A 19,209-nucleotide genomic window follows, 5' to 3' on the forward strand; every position below is an offset into this window, starting at 1 on the left:
TCGAGAGTCTCTGAAACTTGGCTCCCCACTTCCTTGGTGCTGGGACATTTCTGGGTGCAGGAATATTTCAACAACAGCATTCCCACCTCCTTGAAGCAGGACCCCAATCTTTCTGTTAGCACTGTGCAGGCAACAGCAGTGGCTGTGCAGCTCCCAGACACTGGTGTGCTGGTACCCTATAGTTTTCCACAGTGAAATCCCAGGCAGCTCAGCTGTTCCAGTGGCAGCACTGGCTGAAGGAACTTGTCCAGAAGTATTTCGAGAATGCTTGCATCCCTGGAGTCCCTCAGGGGGGAAGGACAGAGGGTACAGGGACGTGTAAACATGAAGCTCTTTTTCCTACTATAGGTGTGGGTCATTCCTCTCTCTGCTGGGACACTTCCAAGCATCTATCACCTGCCTCACATAGTTTAGGCAGAGGTTAATTTTCCTTTCCCTGCTAATTGCCAGAATATACCACATCAAAGAAATCACTTCCCATAGGGAAACTCCCTCTGAAGACTCATGCCCGGAGCAGTGTTTTATTCCTGCGGAACGAGGAGATCCCTAGTTACCCCACACTCAGCATCTCAGCCCTTGGAAGCGGCGTTCTGAAGTGCTGTTCCTCCTGCTGGCTCTGCTAGGAGGTCAGAGCTGGAGATATCCCTCATTTCTCTTCCACAGCTGCTTGGGGCAGCTGTGGGCATTAAGAGCTCAGGCACCATACACATGCAAGGACCCCAGCTTCACACCTCTGAGAGTACCTTGTGATCTGTCGCATTAGAGTGTAAGAGTTTTTATGTCTTTCCTCTCCTAACCCATTTAAAACATTCTTGGGCAATATGTGGTAGAAAGACTGCAGTGTTTAACTTGGTGGTACCTTATCTGATGGACAAAAGTGAGGATGATGAGTAGCAACAGCAACATGGCATCTCTTCTACAGGTGGGTTTCTAATGCATTTTTGCTCTGGGGCTTTGTTACAACAACATCAGCTCAGAATAAACTCATAATAATGGAAATAGTGCAAATGTTGTGGTATGAAGCAAAATCCAACCACTCAGACACTGAAGCGCTCTAGAACTGCAAGTTTTATTGCCTTGTGCAAGCACTAGAAAATTGAGGCAGAAAACAGACATACGAAACAATGCTGTCTGGAGGTTATCGGTACATAACACCAGAGGCCCTGGTCAGCTGGAGAGCTGAACAGAAAAATTCCAAGGAAGAGGAGAAAAGAATACTGTAAATATTCTTAAATTTAATAGAGAAAGAAATGTGATGCATGTTTGCATCTTGGGCTTTCTTGATCCGAGAGTCCCTTCTGCAGGAACTACTTGTGTTTAGTCTGCGGTGGCCAGGAGATTGGCTGGGTCTTCTGTTGAATGGACAGACCTCCAGAACTGGATGAACCACCTCCACTGCCGCCTCCTCCAGAAGAGGATGATCCATGGCTCTGGTGACCTGAGCCACCTCCACCAATGATGCAGATGGATCCTTGACCATGGTGGCTGGAACCACCTCCTCCGCCGCCGCCTCCTCCTCCTGTGCTGCCACCTCCAATGCAGATGGGGCCTTGGCCCTGGTGGCCAGAACCACCTCCTCCGCCGCCGCCGCCTCCTCCTCCTCCTGTGCTGCCACCTCCAATGTAGATGGGGCCTTGGCCCTGGTGGCCAGAACCACCTCCTCCGCCGCCGCCTCCTCCTCCTCCTCCTGTGCTGCCACCTCCAATGTAGATGGGGCCTTGGCCCTGGTGGCCAGAACCACCTCCTCCGCCGCCGCCTCCTCCTCCTCCTCCTATGCTGCCACTTCCAATGCAGATGGGACCTTGGCCCTGGTGGCCAGAACCACCTCCTCCGCCACCGCCTCCTCCTCCTCCTCCTCCTATGCTGCCACCTCCAATATAGATGGCGCCTTGGCCCTGGTGGCCAGAACCACCTCCTCCGCCGCCGCCTCCTCCTCCTCCTCCTCCTATGCTGCCACCTCCTATGCAGATGGGGCCTTGGCCCTGATGGCCAGAACCACCTCCTCCGCCGCCGCCTCCTCCTCCTCCTCCTATGCTGCCACTTCCAATGCAGATGGGACCTTGGCCCTGGTGGCCAGAACCACCTCCTCCGCCACCGCCTCCTCCTCCTCCTCCTCCTATGCTGCCACCTCCAATGTAGATGGGGCCTTGGCCCTGATGGCCAGAACCACCTCCTCCGCCGCCGCCTCCTCCTCCTCCTCCTATACTGCCACCTCCGATGCAGATAGGACCTTGGCTCTGGTGGCTTGAACCACCTCCGCCACCAATGCAGATAGGACCTTGGCTCTGGTGACCTGAACCACCTCCTCCGCCTCCACCTCCTCCTCCTCCTATGCTGCCACCTCCTATGCAGATGGGGCCTTGGCCCTGGTGACTTGAACCACCTCCGCCACCTCCTCCACCACCACCAATGCAGATGGGACCTTGGCTCTGGTGACCTGAACCACCTCCGCCGCCTCCTCCTCCTATGCTGCCACCTCCAATGCAGATGGGGCCTTGGCCCTGGTGACTTGAACCTCCTCCGCCACCTCCTCCGCCACCACTTCCGCCACCACTTCCACCACCAATGCAAATGGGACCTTGGCCCTGGTGGCCTGAACCACCTCCACTGCTTCCACCTCCAATGCAGATGGGGCCTTGGCTCTGGTGGCTGGAACCACCTCCTCCACCTCCACCACCACCACCTCCTATGCAGATGGGGCCTTGGCCCTGGTGGCCAGAACCACCTCCACCTCCACTTCCACCTCCTCCTCCTCCTCCTATATTTCCACCTCCAATGCAGATGGGGCCTTGACTCTGGTGGCTGGAACCACCTCCTCCACCTCCGCCTCCACCACCGCCACCACCACCTCCAATGCAGATGGGGCCTTGGCCCTGGTGGCCTGAACCACCTCCACCTCCTCCTCCTCCACCACCACCAATACAGATGGGACCTTGACTTTGGTGTCCTGAACCACCACCTCCACCACTACCACCTCCACCTCCAATAATGCAGATGGATCCGTGTTCATGGTGGCCTGACCCACCACCACCTCCTCCACCGCCACTGATGGATCCTTGGCTCTGTTGGCCCGAACCTTCTCCTTTTCCAAAGGAGGAAGATGATATGTGGGTCTGGTAAATAGCACCACCGCCACCACCGCTGCCTCCTCCTCCGTGGCAGGATGATCCTTGGGTCTGGTATCCTATAGATCCTCCTCCACCACTCCCGTGGCATGAACCTCCTCCTCCACCACTCCCGTGGCATGAACCTCCTCCACCACCACTGCTGTGGCATCCACCAGACTGTTCAGAGATCCCGTGACCATCGCCCTTCTGCTGACGGGAACCCATCGTCCCAGGCCTCGGGGAGTCCTCCAAGAGAAAGAGAAAACAGACCTTAGCAAACCCAGAGGGAGAAAATCTTGTGCTACCTTGCCTCCCCATACTCTTCCAAAGACTGGCTGATATAGGAAAATGTCTTCTGTTGCCTTTTTGCCCCCTGGCCCCCATCCGCCTCTGGTAGTTAATGCGAAAGGATATTATTAGCCTCAGGAATTTATAAATTCAAATTATTACCAGGAAGGACCTGGGGAGTTTTTGTCTCATTCCATATCCCTTGATCAGGTCTTCTACAGGGCCTCCTCTACCCATACATAACAGTTATCATTTTCTAGGATAGGTGTAGCAGTAATCATTCCTCAATAATTCCTTCTTGCAGAAGGTTGTCAGAGTGACATGCCACTGTAAGAGGTACAGGAGGCCGTGCTACACCAGAATTACCCTTGCCCAAATGTCATTTGGGAACTTTGAAAGGTCTGCAATGCTTGGGGCTAGGGATTAACATTACCTACCATGCAAGAAATAAAGAACAAGGGTCATAATTTGCACAAAAATAACTTCATTGTGCTTCAAAATTCTTCACTCTTGATTTCAAAAAAGCGCAGTGACTGTTTCATTTCTTCTTCAAAATTGGAAGAAAGAGGAACAGTCACTGGAAAAGATATCAGCAATGCAATATGAAAAAGTAGCTGCACAAAGCGTCAGTGGAATGCTCTGGGTCACCACTTGATGGGTGCCCAGACAGAAACCTACAGGGGTGCTGCAAAGTTGGAACATTTCTTTAGCACTTAACACCCAGCACAGCCCACATCCTTGTCTGGTGGCAGTGGTCATTTGTATCCCTCCATCAGGCGAGTGACAGCTCTGCTAATGAAAAGGATCTACAAGTCAGTGGGCTGAGGTAGCCACGTACACCACAGGAGAGAATGGTTCCTCAAAGAAACAAGGTGGCCAAGAGAACCCTTTCCAATTTAGACAAAAGGCTGGAGAATGAGAACAGTCTCTCATTTTGTACTTCAGTTCATTTGTTTCCCATCCTTTGCTAAATAGTTGCAAACCCGCTTTCTTTTTCCTGACCTTTCTCCTAAGTTTTGTATTTCAATAGGATTAGGAGCTGCCTGTATATAGCAGTGTTGGGCCCAGAGAAGTCAAAGAAGCTCTAGAAATCACGTTTTCTATCTCCCAGCTCTCCTCCTCTGCGTGATTAAGTAATCTCACATACTGAATAATTAGAAAAAAAAGACTGTAATAAGGAGGAATTTTTGGACAATGAGACCCAGCAGCCATATTTAGTCCCACCTTTTCCAGTTTAGCATTCCAAGTCTAATCAGCCAAATTAGTTTTCATCAGTAGCGTGAAAGATCTTACCGTGTCCCACAGCACGAACCAGTGGAAAGAAGTCAATTGGAGTGAGGAAACCTGGTGTGTGAGAACTTTTATATAGTATCTAGTCCTCCTCTTGGAAAGAAACAATGATTGATTTATTTACCAACCAAATCCAAACACAACTACCCACTTACTTAGCATAATCTTGGGTTTGTCATTTCTGATGTTATCTCCCTTCCACCACCTCTTTTGTTTTCAGCTGTATTAAATTAATTGGATGGCTCCACCTGCTACAAGTAGAGTGAAGAAATGGGGAAGAGCAGACATGCTCTTGGATTTCCAAAAAGACAAGTGATTTACCTTCACATCCCCCTACACAGGAATCCAGCATTCCAGAACAGAAACGTGATGGGGGAAAGAGGAACTTTTGTCTTTATAGACACAGATAATTTATCTCTCGTTCTGTAAAATGTTTCTGAACACCCAGACGTGGCTCTGTCATGTCATTATATTGTGTCGTAACTGACAGATCAGTAGGAGCACATTATATGTTTCTAATGACACCCGTATTATTGCCGGGGGCTGTAGGGACACACATTGGACTCTGGTCCAATGAGTTTAAGCTCTGAAAAGAGAACACATGCTCATAGAGTGAGAGGCTGAAGTGATGCAAACATGGGAGGTTCCAGGCGATCTACAGCCTTGGAGGATTTGGCCTACAGAGTAATGGAAAAAAGAAACCTGAACAGCTAAAGAAGGAGTGATCTCCATGTAGAACTGCAGTTGTGTAAGGGCAACCAGGGTTAGCAATGTGACTTTTTTACTATGCTGGCCTGCAGAGACCTTGGCACAAGAGAGGAGGGGACAGTGGTCTCCTTGATAGTTATAGCAGTGAACTCGTGGCACTGCAAGAGCATGGTCACCACATCCCATCCCACCATGGGAGCCATCCAGAGCCCTGCAGGCACTGGAGGAGCTGTCTTTGCCCTCAGGGTGGTGGACTGTCATAACTTCATTGGCACTTCCCAGTGTTTCTGCTTTGACTGTGCCTGCCATAGCCAGAGGACTCGGTCAGCTTACATAATTTTAGCTTTAAAGGAAGTCCAAGAGCTATTTCATTGCTAGTTCACTGGTAGGTATATATGTAATAGCAGAGAGAGATGCTCAAATGCTCCGGACATTGACTATGTTGTCATAGGGAAAGTAAACAAGACAGAGAAGGAGCAGTTTTGAAAAAAATAACCTGAACAATAATGGGAGTTTTATATTCAGTAGGCAGCTACATATACAAAAGGCTGTCTTTAAAATGCTCGGGAGAATATAAGAATAGGGAAAGCCCTTCTTTGTGAGAGACTATCACTTACTGCATGTTGCTCACAGTTGCTTTGCCGTTCTTCTTTTGTAGCACCTTATCCCTTAACTCTAAGGACCACAGGGGAATTCACGCTGGAAAGCTGCTGTACAGTCTGTTCCTACTTTTCCTGTCTTTCTCCTGCCAAACTGGAATGATCACAAACAGCAGCAGCAAGTTCCTCTGATAAAACCCTCCAGCTCCAGGCGAACTGTTAAGTGCTGGCGCTGGCAGGATCTTTGCCTCAGATATAGCTGATTGAGGCAACCATGGCACATCCAGCTTCTCGTGAGTACGTCAATGAGTATCCAAGTGGGTAGAGCCAAATAAAGTGAAATAAAACAAAAATAACCTCCCCTTCCCACCCGGTCTTTCACTAGGTTTTGTTGCAGTGTTTTGACTGTGATATTCACACCTAGAAGCACCCACCTGAGACCATACAACTCCTAACATGATGGAGACACAACCATGGGTGATGTCCAAGCCTCTCTCTGCTGTGCCTGGGCCAGGGAGGTAAGTAGGGCAGGGAAGATGTCAAGGGTTTCACTGTTTGTCTGAAAATCAAATTAAGGGCTGTGGTTGTAGCGCATACTTAGCATATCTAGAACAACTTGTTTATCTCTGCTATTAAGATCAAGGGCAGCAGGATGCAGTAGTAAGAAGTTTAGCATGTTCTGGCACATAAAATATGAGTCCTGGGATTTTAGGTATGTGTGCTGGGGAGCAGGGCATAACAAAGCTTTGTTTGGTTGGTCTAAATGAGGCTTGTTAACTTGGCTGGAGAGGCCAGAGCAGCATGGAGGTGCTGGCACATGCTGCTACTTTAATAAAGGACTCATTGTAAGCAGTACAACAGTAGTATTTGCAAACTGCTAAGAGACATCAAGAAAATCAGAATTTGGCGGCACATTCAGCTGTTTCAACAGCAAAGTTAAATGCTCATATTAACTGAAATTAGCTTCAGCTGGTCTGGTTTCTGGACAAGCTATCTGAAGTCTTTAATCTGTTAGTTATATGTGTTTTCTTCCAGCCAACTGCTCCTTCCCAATGCTGAAAGTCCTTTTTCCCAGGCCTATAAATGGGAGTTGTGGTGACAAAGACTGGAAATCAGACAAAGCGGAATTATCTCCCCATTTTATGCACGGGGGAGAGTGATTTAGGAAAGTCTGGGACTTAAACCAGAGCTTCTAAACCTCAGCCTAATGCCTCATCACCAGATAAAGCCCCTCTTAATGAAGGAAAATCACATTGCAGAGCAAAGATACCCAGTATTTGGGAGCTGGAGATCTTTAATCAATTTAGTGCAGAACCCCCCCCAAACACTGTGTGCACTGAATATCTTTGTTCACTGTGAAGCTCACTTTGTAGCTACCGAAGCTGGATCGGTAGGGTGGACTAAAATTGCCACAGAGGCGTACGTGTTCTCATGATACGCTTGCTCAGGACATCCTGATTATAACCTCCGCCTGGGTTATGAAAGAGGTGTGATCCTGACACCCGTCCCGATTGTAGGAGAGGGTCACGCTTCTGCTGGGTGACAGGTAGCAGATGAGCCAGATGTTGGTGTGACTGAAGGACACTGGAGATTTGGTCAGTTTCTGAAGCCCCCAGTTTGTTTTCTGTTTAACTCTCTATACCAGCTGTGCTTTTTGCACATCGCAGGCTGGTGTGTAAGGATGGTGAGGTAAAGGTAATGTGGCTGGTGGGATAGAGGATCATCTTCTGTTTCCTTAACACTTCAGTTTCTCCCTCAGCAGGTTAATGTGGTAAAACCTTTAATAAAATGACCTAATGGATGAAACTTGTGATATCTGGCATCCCCCTATGACATAGATTGAGGCAACCCGGTGCCAGTGAGGTGGCCACAGAGCATTGCACACCCTGGGCAGCTCTCAGGGCTACAGGAACATGGTGTCTTGCTTGTGCCTCCACCTGCTCTGAGCCTTTAGGGACAGGGTTCAGCGGTCCTAGAGAAGGGCAGTGGTTCACGGAGAGTATTCAAGACAGCTCCATCTCTTCATCAGCCGAAGCAGGACCTACCCTCTGTCCCCTGACAGACAGCCTGCCCTTTCTGATAGATGGTTTGGTGATGCAAGACTTGCTACTGGGTACGACAGACACCCAGATAGCAGTTGACAACGTGTCATGATGGTTGACAGACCCCAGCCGTGGCCAGGATTGGTGCCTTGTGTTGCCTGGGGTGCTGGGCCTTCCTCTGGTGCAGTCAGCACTCTCATCCGTAGGATACGGATCCACATCTGCTGAGCAGAAGTCGCTTTTCCCTTTCCCACAAAATCAGTTCCTTTTCACACCTCTTTCCTCACTCCTGATCTCTTCAGATAAGGCACCGGCGCCTCTCTGCCCACCTCATCCTTGATGTCCCATGAGTGGAAGGGAAGGATTATTATAACCTGGAAGTGTTTTTGCCTCCATCCCTCGGTTTCTGCTTCTATTTTGGAGATCAAAGCTTTCAATCTTTGCCTCTTCTCAGTGCCATCTCTTCCCCCAGAACGGCCCTTTTGCCCTCATTACAATACTTAACCAACCATGGTCACTCCGATCACTCCTAGGGCTCTTTCTGTGAGTCTTTTTCCTAGTTTCAACACAAACGTGTCACAAATGTGACATGTGACAGGACGTCCATGGGAGGCATCTCTCTGCTGTCCAACCCCCTGGCATCGGGTGTGAGCAAGGTTTTAAAGTTTTTTGCTTTGATAAAGCTGTTTCTGGGTTGTAACACTGTGAGAAGAGCCAGGCCCTTCATTTGCTCACTTCTTATTTACACAAGAGGCTTTCTTCTTGAAGGGTAATTCTGCTGTCAGCAAGCCCCAGCAGGCAGATCATACACTCAACTCAGCATTTCAAGATCTTCTAAAAGAGAACAGTATCCACTACAAAGGGAGCGAGAAACCCATGTGTTTTTATCTTCTTTCACTACCTGCGGCACTAAATGTTGGAGTAAGCTTCTATTGCATCCTACTTTGCCCCAGACCTGTTATGCCCACATGCAGGTGTTTTGTAGAACCTGTGCACAGCACCCCACGAGGTTGCGTTACAGAGGAGACTGGTGGTGGTCACTGCCTTGGCGCCTCGTTCCCCAGCAGAAGTTGTTCAGCAGCAGGCATTGTTATCATTCTCTCCTCTCCAACACAGAACAGAAGCATTTCTGAGGTGCCAGGAGGGCCTGCTTGAAGAACATGTCATTTTTCACCTAGGCCTCGGCAGCACTCAGAATGTGTCATGGCCAACCTCATCTTCATGTCCAATGTGGACCCATGGTGACAATGGCTGCGTGCAGGACAAACTCCTTGGGAATACAGTTGGAGCTGCTTATCCCCTGGCAAGTCTAACTGCATAGCTTCCTATTTTTATGATCCACCCAGCTTTTTAGTGGGTCATCTGCCAGTTTCTACCTATGACACTGATGCAGCTTCCTTTCCATATTATTCAGCTAGTTTGCACCAGCCCATTAAAATTACAGTCATCAAATGGAAAGTCTTAATTGCTCCATTCATTATCATCAGTGGTCATATCCGACAGTTAATTTATTTGCCTGGGAACTCCCCACAGGCTTCACAAGAGAGCTTTTAGACTAAATCAGGATTAGCTGGTCTGACAGTAAGGTGAAGATAGTTGGAGTAAGGAATGCCACCAACACAGGGGACCCCTTGCAATGACCCCAGCTCACGGTACCATTTGCGCATTTACTGACCATTCATCGGCCCTGTATTAGGACACAGAGCACGCCAGAGCCAGCACTGATTATAAGTTGACAACTTCACAGCAGGAGCACGATGGCACGAGGGCACGACCATCTTTGAGGAATATGGAGGATGTTCATTTCACCCACAGCTGATTCTTAGTTACTTACATGAGGATGTCAGTAGAGAACAGTAAAAACATGACCTGTTTCATAGGACAGAGTAGAAAACATCAGAAAAATGGTGTTCTGCACAGTGTAGGGACACCTGAAGAAGATCTCCTTATGGTTCATATTGAAGGGGGAGAACCCCTCCATATTTTGCTCCTGGAATTACAAAGACTGTTCAGCTATATGCCAGTGCAGGTCAGCCCTCCCCACTCTTCTCAGCCTCATCAGCACCACCCAGAGAAAGCAAAGGGACTTGGGGTAGAGAGGGAGAAATGCAGTCTCTTCAGACTGCATTAAATCTTATTCCTTCTTGTAGGGAAAAGGTTCTTCACAGAGAGACACAACCAAGCGCAACAATAAAATGGGATTTTCTCCTTTGAAAGCCTCCAGCCACTGCTGATATCCCCAAAGGACGCAAGCAGGGCAACAATAAGAAAGGCATGAACATAAACTGATGTTAACACTCTCAGAAATTCAAGTCAAATAGCAAGTCCCTCAGGAGTGGAAAGGAGCTGGCACATTTGGTTCAGGGATCTTGCAAGCCCTGTGAGCTCCACAGCTGAGGGAGATGTAGCATTTGGCCTTTGTTCCTCACATCAATCTGATATTAACATTTAACAGGTTTACCACTTCTTTCCCTTTAAAGCTAACCTGTTACTCCAGTGCTTCAGTCAGTCGTGGGCAAGCCAGTACCACCAGATAGGAGTCCATAGCATCATATACCAGCTTTTCTACATCTCCACTGCTGGTGAGCGTTGCATCACTTTATCACTGACTTCACAGCCCGAAGTTCGTCATCAGTGCAGCAACTTGCAGTTTCAACAGCAAGACACACCATTCCTGTGCTGCTTGTCCTTCCCACACCCACATTCATTCTTTAATTCTCTGCCAAAAACACTTTGTGCAACACCTCAATTTTTTCCTTCAAAATGGAGAAGGAAAACTGACAAAGATGAGGGTGAAATGTTGCCTCTTTTACTGCAGCAGGTCCAGGGCTGAACCCTACAGAAGTCCCTGGGGAACCCCAGGCCTTCCACAGCTCTTGTACAAACCCACCTGTCTCGCTCTTCACTGGTTTGTATCATCAGCGGCATCTGGGCTGGGGATCAGCTGAGCTTTGAGCTGAGCTCATCAGCTAATTACAGCAAGCACCTGTACCTCTGCCGGGGATAAGGGAGGTGAGTCAGAAGGGGGCACATTCCTCTAGCCCAGTGCCTGTACTGCCACAGGATGGTGCTCTAGGACCATCTAGCTCCTTCTCTTGGCTCTGAAGATGACTTTCTATCACTTCCATCTCAAAAAAGGAAGGGCCTTTCCTATCTCACAGACTTCAGAAGTTCCTACACCACAGGTATGTAATTCTTATATCAAGAGCTGGAGTGAGAAATGGCTTCAGATTATTTTAACCGGTGTGATATTATGGAGGACTGTGCTTTGCTGCTTTTGTGTCGAACTGGAGCAATCTTGTGGTGGTCTAGCTCTTGTTTTTGTCTACTGGGTGTTTCAGGAGTCCAAAGTTAAAGCCTTGGCTTGTAGTGTCCTGTTTGATACCTGTGCTACAGACTACAGGAGGAAAGCCTGAGAGGCTTCTACCGTCTTTTCAATCACTTGTTGTATCAAAGCACTTCCCTAACACCTTGAAGAGCAACATCTTACCCTTCTGCATGCTCTCCATTGTCACCAACGCCCAGTGTTTTGAGTGCTGAGCAGCTGCTCGGTGCCAGGCTGTCACCACTAAGTGTGCTTATTTTGAGGAGAAGAGGAGCTGCTCTCTGTGCTTCAGAAGAAAAGCAGCTTGGCCAGTTGCAAGAGAGTAGCTGATGGCTTTATTGCTGCTGGAGGTCATGTAAAAACGGGAGCTGTGTGAGCTGGTGGCGCCCAGAGGAGGGCACAGCTGAGCTGCGATAGTCGGGCTGTGTGTTGGGATAGCCGGGATGCTCTCCGGAAAATCCTGAGCCTTATTTCTAGTGCAAGTGGCTGAAGTACAGATCCACATCCACCGGGTGACAGCTGTGAGCTCGGCAGGGAGATACTCCAGTGTACGTTACTGTCTGCAGCAAGCTGGCCTTTAAAAACAGTGAACAGCTGGTTAATGCACTGAAATAAAAGCAGCTACAGTGCTTTGTAGGGTTAGCTGACACAAAGTGGGCACCAAGTGTAAGAGAAAAAGTTTGAAAAGTAGTAGTAAACTCTTAATGCCATATCTGGAACAGTAGTAAATGAAAGGCTTTGAGCTGCAGGTGCTGGCAATGATGAGAGATGAGCTGCAGCTGCTTACCTGGTGCTGGTCTGGGTCAAGCAATGCAGCTCTTGGGGGACATGCAGGGAGCTGCCTTCTTGTGGATGTCTCCTCTGATCCCTTCTGATGCAATGGATGGTTTTGGTCCTGCATGGAAAATGCTTCTCATCACATCAGAGCTGGAAGAGGAGCCTGCAGGTTTGCTCTCTTGTGAGTTCTTAGTTCCTGTGTGCTAGAGGTGGCTCTGGATGCTTTACTTTTGATGTTGGAGGCAGAGTGCTTTTTATTATATGGGGGCAACTACTATGCTTTTGAATTGCACCAGAAATAAGAGACTAAAGAGCAAATTCGTAGCTCTGCGATGCTCCTAGTTGGCTTCAGCTTTTACCTGGTAGAGGTGGTGCCACTATTCAGTAAACAACACATCTGTGCTCCTCTTTGTAGCTTTTATCTAGCTTTTCCTGCTAGGTTTTGAACTGTAGGTATGTGGTAAGACAAAGCTGATCAGGAGAGAGAAAAACTTCACGCTGTGGAGTCAGCTTCGGACTGCAGGTGCTTGGGGTCCTGCTGAGTCTTGCTGGGATCTTGGTGGATCCTCTGAGAAGCCCCAGAGTTGTGGCTCCCTCCTCCCATAGGCAGTGGCTGGGCAGAAGTGCACAGAGACTGAAATCTGGGCCAGGACAAAGGTTTCTATCGTGTTCCTAAGCTCGCCCACCTGAAACTGGAAAGATCCTGGTCCTAATTACTTTCACAGTATCTTGAACTGTGGAGTTGTCATATGCAGGGGCAGGAGTATCTGAATGGCAAAGACGCTTCAAATACCTTCCTAATTTCTCATCTTTATTATTTGGAATAATAAAAATGTGGCAGGTGCTGCCAAGCTTGCTGAAAGAACAGACAGCCGTATTGCACAGACACATTTAAATATAAATCACATGCGTTTTCAGTGAAATATCCTTCTTCAGAAGTGGTGGAGCTCAGCAGAGCTGGGGCAGTGGGAAGCATTCAGGTTTGCAGGCAGGTGATTTACAGCCTGATAAACTGCGACAGAGAGCTCTTAGAGAAGTTCCCCAGATGAACACATGGTACTGAGCCCTCTGACTGTCTAGGACCACTTAAACCTGTGTGTAGAAAAAGATATGGATGAAAAACCACGAAGAGGGGAACAGAAAGGCTCCTTTGCCCACGCTGCTGCTGCAACATCGCTCTGCTGATGTGCTGCGTTTGCAGGCCCTGGTGTTGCAGCCGGGGGGGGAATGGGAGAGTGCTCCCCGTTTGGGTATCGCCAAACTGCTTTGCCATCTTTTGAATGCGACCACATCAGAGACATGGCCCTTGGCTGCTTGGTGGAGAACAACTTTATTACCTCTCTCCATTAGGCAGATCTGGAGCAGGCGTAAGTCATCCTCCCTCTGCTGACTACAGGGAAGTTGCAACACTTAGGAGCAGCTGTCTCTAATTTTTTGTTCTCTCTTTTTTTGGCTCCAAGACAGTCTACCTGCTTCATTTTTTGGCTTCAAACCTTTTGTTCTTTTAAAAAATGCTTCCTTGCTGTGGAAATGTAACTGCATTTTGGAGCCCTGTAGCATGCCTAAATCAGCAAGGGACATGCCACTTAGGAGTTTCAGTTCCAACTTCTGTCACAACTGGCGGAAAAAAAAGAATCACTGCAAATCTAAAAATGTTTCTGCTGTACCTTTTTCTGACACTGATGCATTCCTCTGTCTGTCTGTCTGTCTGTGGTACTGCGAGTTTTGTGCTCGGCTGCCGTGCTGTGGAGCGTGTGCCTGCACGGGTTTGCTTCGCTGTGGCTCCCGTGTGCTGCCCGGATCCATTGTCCACACACTGGAGCACAGGGAATTGCGGGGATACAAATTACAAACCAGCAGGGAATGTTTTTGAGTAAATTTAATAGGGATTTATTGGTGGTTGGGGTCATAACACCTCAATTTGTGAACAGCATAATGTCCTACTGCATGCGGCAGTGTGGTCTAGGGCTCAGAGCACTGCCCTGACAACTCCAGTGCTTGCTGGTGGTTTATGGTTTCGCTGTGTTAGTCATCTCCCAGCTGTCTCAGCTTTTCTGTACGTTGTTTTGAGAGCCGCTGTGGGGAGCTGAGCGCTTGTTACCAGCACAGGTGGAAACAAAGCTCGTCTTTCTGTACAACTGGAGATTCTCGTTACTGAGTTAAGTGTGAATAGGGATGGAGGAGAAAACTAAACAGAAAGCAGGTAGTTTGATGCAGTAGAGGATTTATTATGTGCGATCGGTTATATACCATAGAGAATAAAGTAATCAGACTATAAAGCAAGGGCCCTCTGGCTTACATTTGGTACATCAGAGGTTTCAAGTAGTACGTGCTTCCAGAGCGAGTTGCTTCACGCAGCAGACCCTCTTGACTTGAAAGTCAAGTCTCATTTTCCACCACTTTACGTTTGCTTGACTTACTTCTCTTGGTTGCATACGGAACAAAGCACAGGATTACAATCCCGTTTCTTCTACAACATCTCCTATGGAACAGAGTCGAAAGCAGGAAGAAATGTGTGTTCTTAGCAATTTCAGCACAGAGGAACCGGGTTTTTGTTGGATCTGGGCTATCTGATACCGTTTGGGCAATGCAATGTCATGCATGTGAGTGATTATGCCCGTGGTAAAACTCTCATATCCTTCACACTGGTCATCATGGAAAAACTGACTTCATGCAGTTGAGATCTGAGCCCACTATAGATGATAGGAAGCCGTAGGTGTGAGGTTGTGGGATCTCTAAACCTAATGCAGAGTGTATTGCGGAGAGGATTAAATAAGGGCTGGTTTGTAAAGCTGCTGAGTTGTCCACAAGCCGCAGTGATTGCAGCAAGAGAAGACTTGCACTTCTGAAAGCTGTGCTGTGAACTCAGCTGTGGATGTGCATCTTGCTCTTCATCACTTACTTGTTCTGTGGGCACCTCCCTGGAGCTCATTGTTGGCCACAGTGGTAGTGGTAGCTGTTGGACCACTGGTATGAATAAGGCCATGAGCTGTGTTGGTACGTGCAAGACGGAGCACATACCTGAGGACATCCTGTAATGCCCGGTTGTCCACAGTGTGGCACGCAGAGATGTCCCCTGCCCTGCACATGTGGCTGAGGGAATGCCATGGTGCATGGAGCAGGGGACCTGTGGCTGCAGGAGGAAGAGTGGTCTTCCACAGCATGCGTCTGAACACACCGTGATGAACATGGTGTGGAGCACTTGGGGCTGCCCTGCGTGGCCTTCCTCACAGTGCACAGCTCGACACCTTTGGAAGCACATGGTGAGCATGGCCCGTGCTTCGCTGCACCGCGGTTGTGGCGTGGTGTGGGGACTGGTGTGGCGTACTTCACTCCACATGGAATGTAGCAGTGCTGCTGGTATTGGTACCCGTAACAAGTCATTGTTCTGGGTGGAGATGGACCTAAAAAGCAAAGTAGGGGAGACAGGTAAATCAATTCCCGGCAGATCATTGCTTGTATCTGACAAGTGGCCTTTCTGCTGTTTGAGTTTACTGCTCAGACTTTCAGCCATCATCTCTGCAGCAGAAGCTGCATTTACCATCTCTTTCATAGCTTCAGATGTTGTATGGAACAGGCAGCTGTTACCCTGAGGAGAAGGGGTGTTTTGGGCATGGCTGCAAAACAGCCTGTGTGTTTCAGCTGGTGAGGCAATGGCACATCGGGATTAGTGTTGAGGTTCTCATCTTTTGTGACAAGGGCTATCATTTATTTGTTTTCCACGCACTCCAGCTGAAAACAGCATTGCTTTCTGCTGGCACCAGGTAAAGCAAAAGAAAGTATTGGCTGCCTTTATGCTAATTTAAATTGCAGAACAGAGGATTGTTATCTTTGTAATTGGTGCGGTGATGTGGCAGAGCTGTATTTTTAAAAGTCTTATGTTCATTAAGGACAGAGCAACTTTTCAAAGTCTGGCTCAAGCTGCCAGTGTCACATATGAGTAGAAAGTCAAACGTAACTCGATGCAGCCGTGTAGCTGCTCTACTGGTTCTGCTGTCTCTTGCTCTTTCTCTCCCGAGTTTGCCCCAGTAGGAGCTGGGGACCACAGGGCTGCGGGCATCCCAGGAGGTGTCTGCTCACATCCGCTCCTCAGCTGCCTGACTGAGCTCATGGAGCGCCCCGTGCTGCCGGGGCTGAGCTGCTCCTGGCACGGAGACCCCTGGGAGGAGGGCACAGGGTCTGCCCCAGCTGCTGGGAAGAGGCTGTGGGGCTTCAGAGCTGTCCCTACCATACCTGAAAATCATGGTGTCCGTTCCAAAGATGTGATTGAGCGTGGAAAAATGCTGAGACCTTGGATTTCTTAATTAAAATTTGAAATCTGACTGCCAATCAGCTTTGCTCAGCATTAGTAAAAGGCACTTGGGCGTCTGTAGTTTACAAGTTGGTGGTAGCTGCTTTTGCAGCTGTACAGGACTGTTGTAAGAACAAACTCTCAAGGGTCAGATACAGCTGCTGTTGGTCAGCATGATTTGTTCACAAAGACATCAGCTGACACTTAACCGCAGACACAGGAGAAATGCCAGGCAGGATCGTGTTAGGATTTTCTTGTTGTGTTTTGAAAGTAGGTAGGTAATATAACGTATTGTAAAGAAGAGCCTCCCAAAAAGTGTGCACAAGAGTTTTTTACAGATAAAAATTAGCGTCTAATATCATAGAAGCAATCTACATCAGTCTCTGTTTAGTTTGGTAAAGATCAGCTGCTAACAGAAATAGTTACTTGGACTATGAAAGTGAGTGGTGCCTAATACAACAGACTCCTAGAATTCAGGTTTCTTTCAAAGCAAATTAAAGACACAGGTAACTAAATGGTCAGATCGCATGGACACATCACATCCCAAATGGGGTGAGGTTCTGTAAATCTCAGGCACAACTTCAAAAGCCTTAAAAAAATACCCCAAATCTTCTAAAAGCAACAAACCCCTTAATTTGCAGTGTCAGAGTATTTCTGCAGGATCTAGATTCAAGTTCAAAGTATCAACAAAAGTACATTTATGCTAGTTAGAAATAAAAGAGGTAAACTGCTTACCGAGCTCACAGCAGAGAGTAAGAACTGGACGGAAAGGCTGGAAATCTGTGTTTTTATATGGTCTTTTAGACTGTGTGGAAAACTTGAGCCACTGTGTTTTGAATCTTAAGTAGCTACAGGATAGAATTCGTTCATATGTAACGTTTTCATTGGCTGTAATTATTTTGCTTACTTGTGATTGTTGGTATATTGTTATCCCCCAATACCACGAAATGCACCTCACACCCTGTGGGTTCTTTCCCATTTACATCTTTATGGGAGAAGTAAAAGCTGCCTTTTGTTCCATTGACCTCGTTATTTACATAAAGAAATCAATCCCTCTCCTCTCAAAGCTTCTTTGAGCAGACTGACGAGCAGGAAGCCGCAGGGGGCGCGGTCAGTGATCATCCTTACTCCATTTTCTGTTTTGTTCATTTAAATGCAGGTGGGCAGTGGGGGCACTGAGGAATTCAGCTTTGCAAAGTGAGGCTGGGAAAGATGGGAAAGATGTACCCAAAGCTTGGCACTCTTAAGCCTCTTTAAACGGGTAAATTAAGCTGACACGTGCACTGTTTTGCTGTGTTACTTCCTCATGGATATATTCTTTAGCTAGTAGGTTTTGGCTATGGTTTACCAGCTGATTCATTGCTTTTATTTCCTTGTCGTCTTTGGTGGTGCTTGAGTAGGCAGTTGTAATAGGCTTGTTAAAAAAATAATCCATATGACAACACCAGTTGTGTAGAACATTAATGAGCTTTTACGATGTGCTTTGAAAATGCTTTCAGAAAGCATCGTCATGCCCACTGTCAGCGTTATTTGTGTTTGGATAAATGGACCTTGCAGTGACGTTAACCTTAGGCAGACTGAGGGAAACAAATCCCAGCAGTGTGGACTCTTCTGACATTGGTTTGGAGGTTTTGAGTTACTTCAGATTCTGAGTTTGGGTTACTTCAGGGCTAAATTGCTACCCAATCTAAGCTGATGTAAAGACATACATTTCAATTCATGCATTTATCCTCAATTATAGAAAATCAGAGCAAATTTTCCAAAGGAATGACCAATGTACTATGTCATCCTCAAACATTATCACACTATGAAGGTGAATCTCAGTATGCAATTTAAGTAGGAAAACATCGAAGCCATTTCCCGTTGTTATGGAAAACTTGATTGAGGTTTCTTCTCCACAGTAGCCTATAATGCAATGGGGTCTAATCCTGGCATTCAAAGTCATTTTGCTGCCACTCTGATATGTAAGAGGTTTTACCTGGGATTCATTCCTTGAAAGATGGGAACTTTGTTCTGCTGTGTTACTCTAACTCTTCCAAAGGAAGGTTTTTCCTTGCGAGAATGTGTTGCTGCTGAGAGAGGGGGAGAGCTTTAGCGTAATAGAACAGCCCAGACAAGTCCTTTCTGTTCCTACAAAATGGCAAAATATCTTCGTAAAGTTAAATGTAAATCGGGATGGATAAGTTGCCACTCTCCGTGGCCTGGCAGGTGTGTTTGCATAGCAAAAACCGCCACCATCCTTGGCATCTGTTGCTGACTCTAGGGCTGTCGGAAAGCCTCCTCCTCACGCTGCTGATTAACATGGATGATAACCCACGCTGGTGGTTGTAACTCATCAGCAATTGGGGTTCCAAAAATGCATCTTCCACTCATTGCTTTATGCGTGCAATCTGCGTCGTTATTACTCTAATGGCTTTAGGTGCCCTTTTATTGAAGAAGCAACTCCCTGGAAAAAATGCCCGACAAGGTCTTAGTTAATCCACGCCCTGTTTATTGTGTTTTTGCTGTTCCCCTAATCAGGTAATTATTTGTAGCCTCACAGTATAGGACACTCAATTTTCTATAAAATATGACCTTATTTTTTTTTTAATTGTTAAAGCTTGAGCGTTTAAATAAATGTGTGCTTAGTGTCTAATTGGAAGACCTGCACTGACTTCTTTGGATATATTGCTCTATAAAATTCAGGATTTCTGCCCTGTGCCAGAGCTTTTTGCAGACTTTGTGTTAACCTGATTTAATCTCAGAACCGGAACCCGACTACCCCCGGGCCAGGAACACAGGT

General features: G+C 47.6%; 2 protein-coding genes across 2 annotated transcripts; both read right to left on the reverse strand.

Moving 5' to 3' along the window:
* Positions 1 to 1,307: 1,307 nt before the first annotated feature.
* On the reverse strand, positions 1,308 to 3,332 carry LOC136112938 (uncharacterized). The gene is made up of 2 exons (XM_065857862.1): positions 2,600 to 3,332; positions 1,308 to 2,530 (listed from the first exon to the last, which is right to left on the reverse strand). The coding sequence occupies exons 1-2, from the start codon at positions 3,330 to 3,332 to the stop codon at positions 1,308 to 1,310; spliced, it is 1,956 nt and encodes a 651-aa protein (XP_065713934.1).
* Positions 3,333 to 15,064: 11,732 nt separating this feature from the next.
* Positions 15,065 to 16,367, reverse strand: LOC136112672 (uncharacterized). The gene is made up of 2 exons (XM_065857466.1): positions 16,217 to 16,367; positions 15,065 to 15,540 (listed from the first exon to the last, which is right to left on the reverse strand). Exons 1-2 carry the CDS (start codon positions 16,365 to 16,367, stop codon positions 15,065 to 15,067), a joined length of 627 nt encoding a protein of 208 aa, XP_065713538.1.
* Positions 16,368 to 19,209: the final 2,842 nt, after the last annotated feature.

This window comes from Patagioenas fasciata, chromosome 30 (genome assembly GCF_037038585.1).
Source record: "Patagioenas fasciata isolate bPatFas1 chromosome 30, bPatFas1.hap1, whole genome shotgun sequence".
In the NCBI taxonomy this organism is placed as follows: Eukaryota; Metazoa; Chordata; class Aves; order Columbiformes; family Columbidae; genus Patagioenas; species Patagioenas fasciata.

Excerpts from the sequence above, each read along its gene's own strand:
- LOC136112938 (XM_065857862.1), bottom strand. The coding sequence starts at position 3,332 with ATGGGTTCCCGTCAGCAGAAGGGCGATGGTCACGGGATCTCTGAACAG. Across the intron at positions 2,531-2,599 it reads AGGTGGAAGCAGTGGAGGTG|GAGGTGGCGGAGGAGGTTCA; the intron begins GTTCAGGCCACC and ends GTGGTGGCGGAG.
- LOC136112672 (XM_065857466.1), bottom strand. The coding sequence starts at position 16,367 with ATGGTAGGGACAGCTCTGAAGCCCCACAGCCTCTTCCCAGCAGCTGGG. Across the intron at positions 15,541-16,216 it reads CAGGCAGCTGAGGAGCGGAT|GTCCATCTCCACCCAGAACA; the intron begins GTGAGCAGACAC and ends TTTGCTTTTTAG.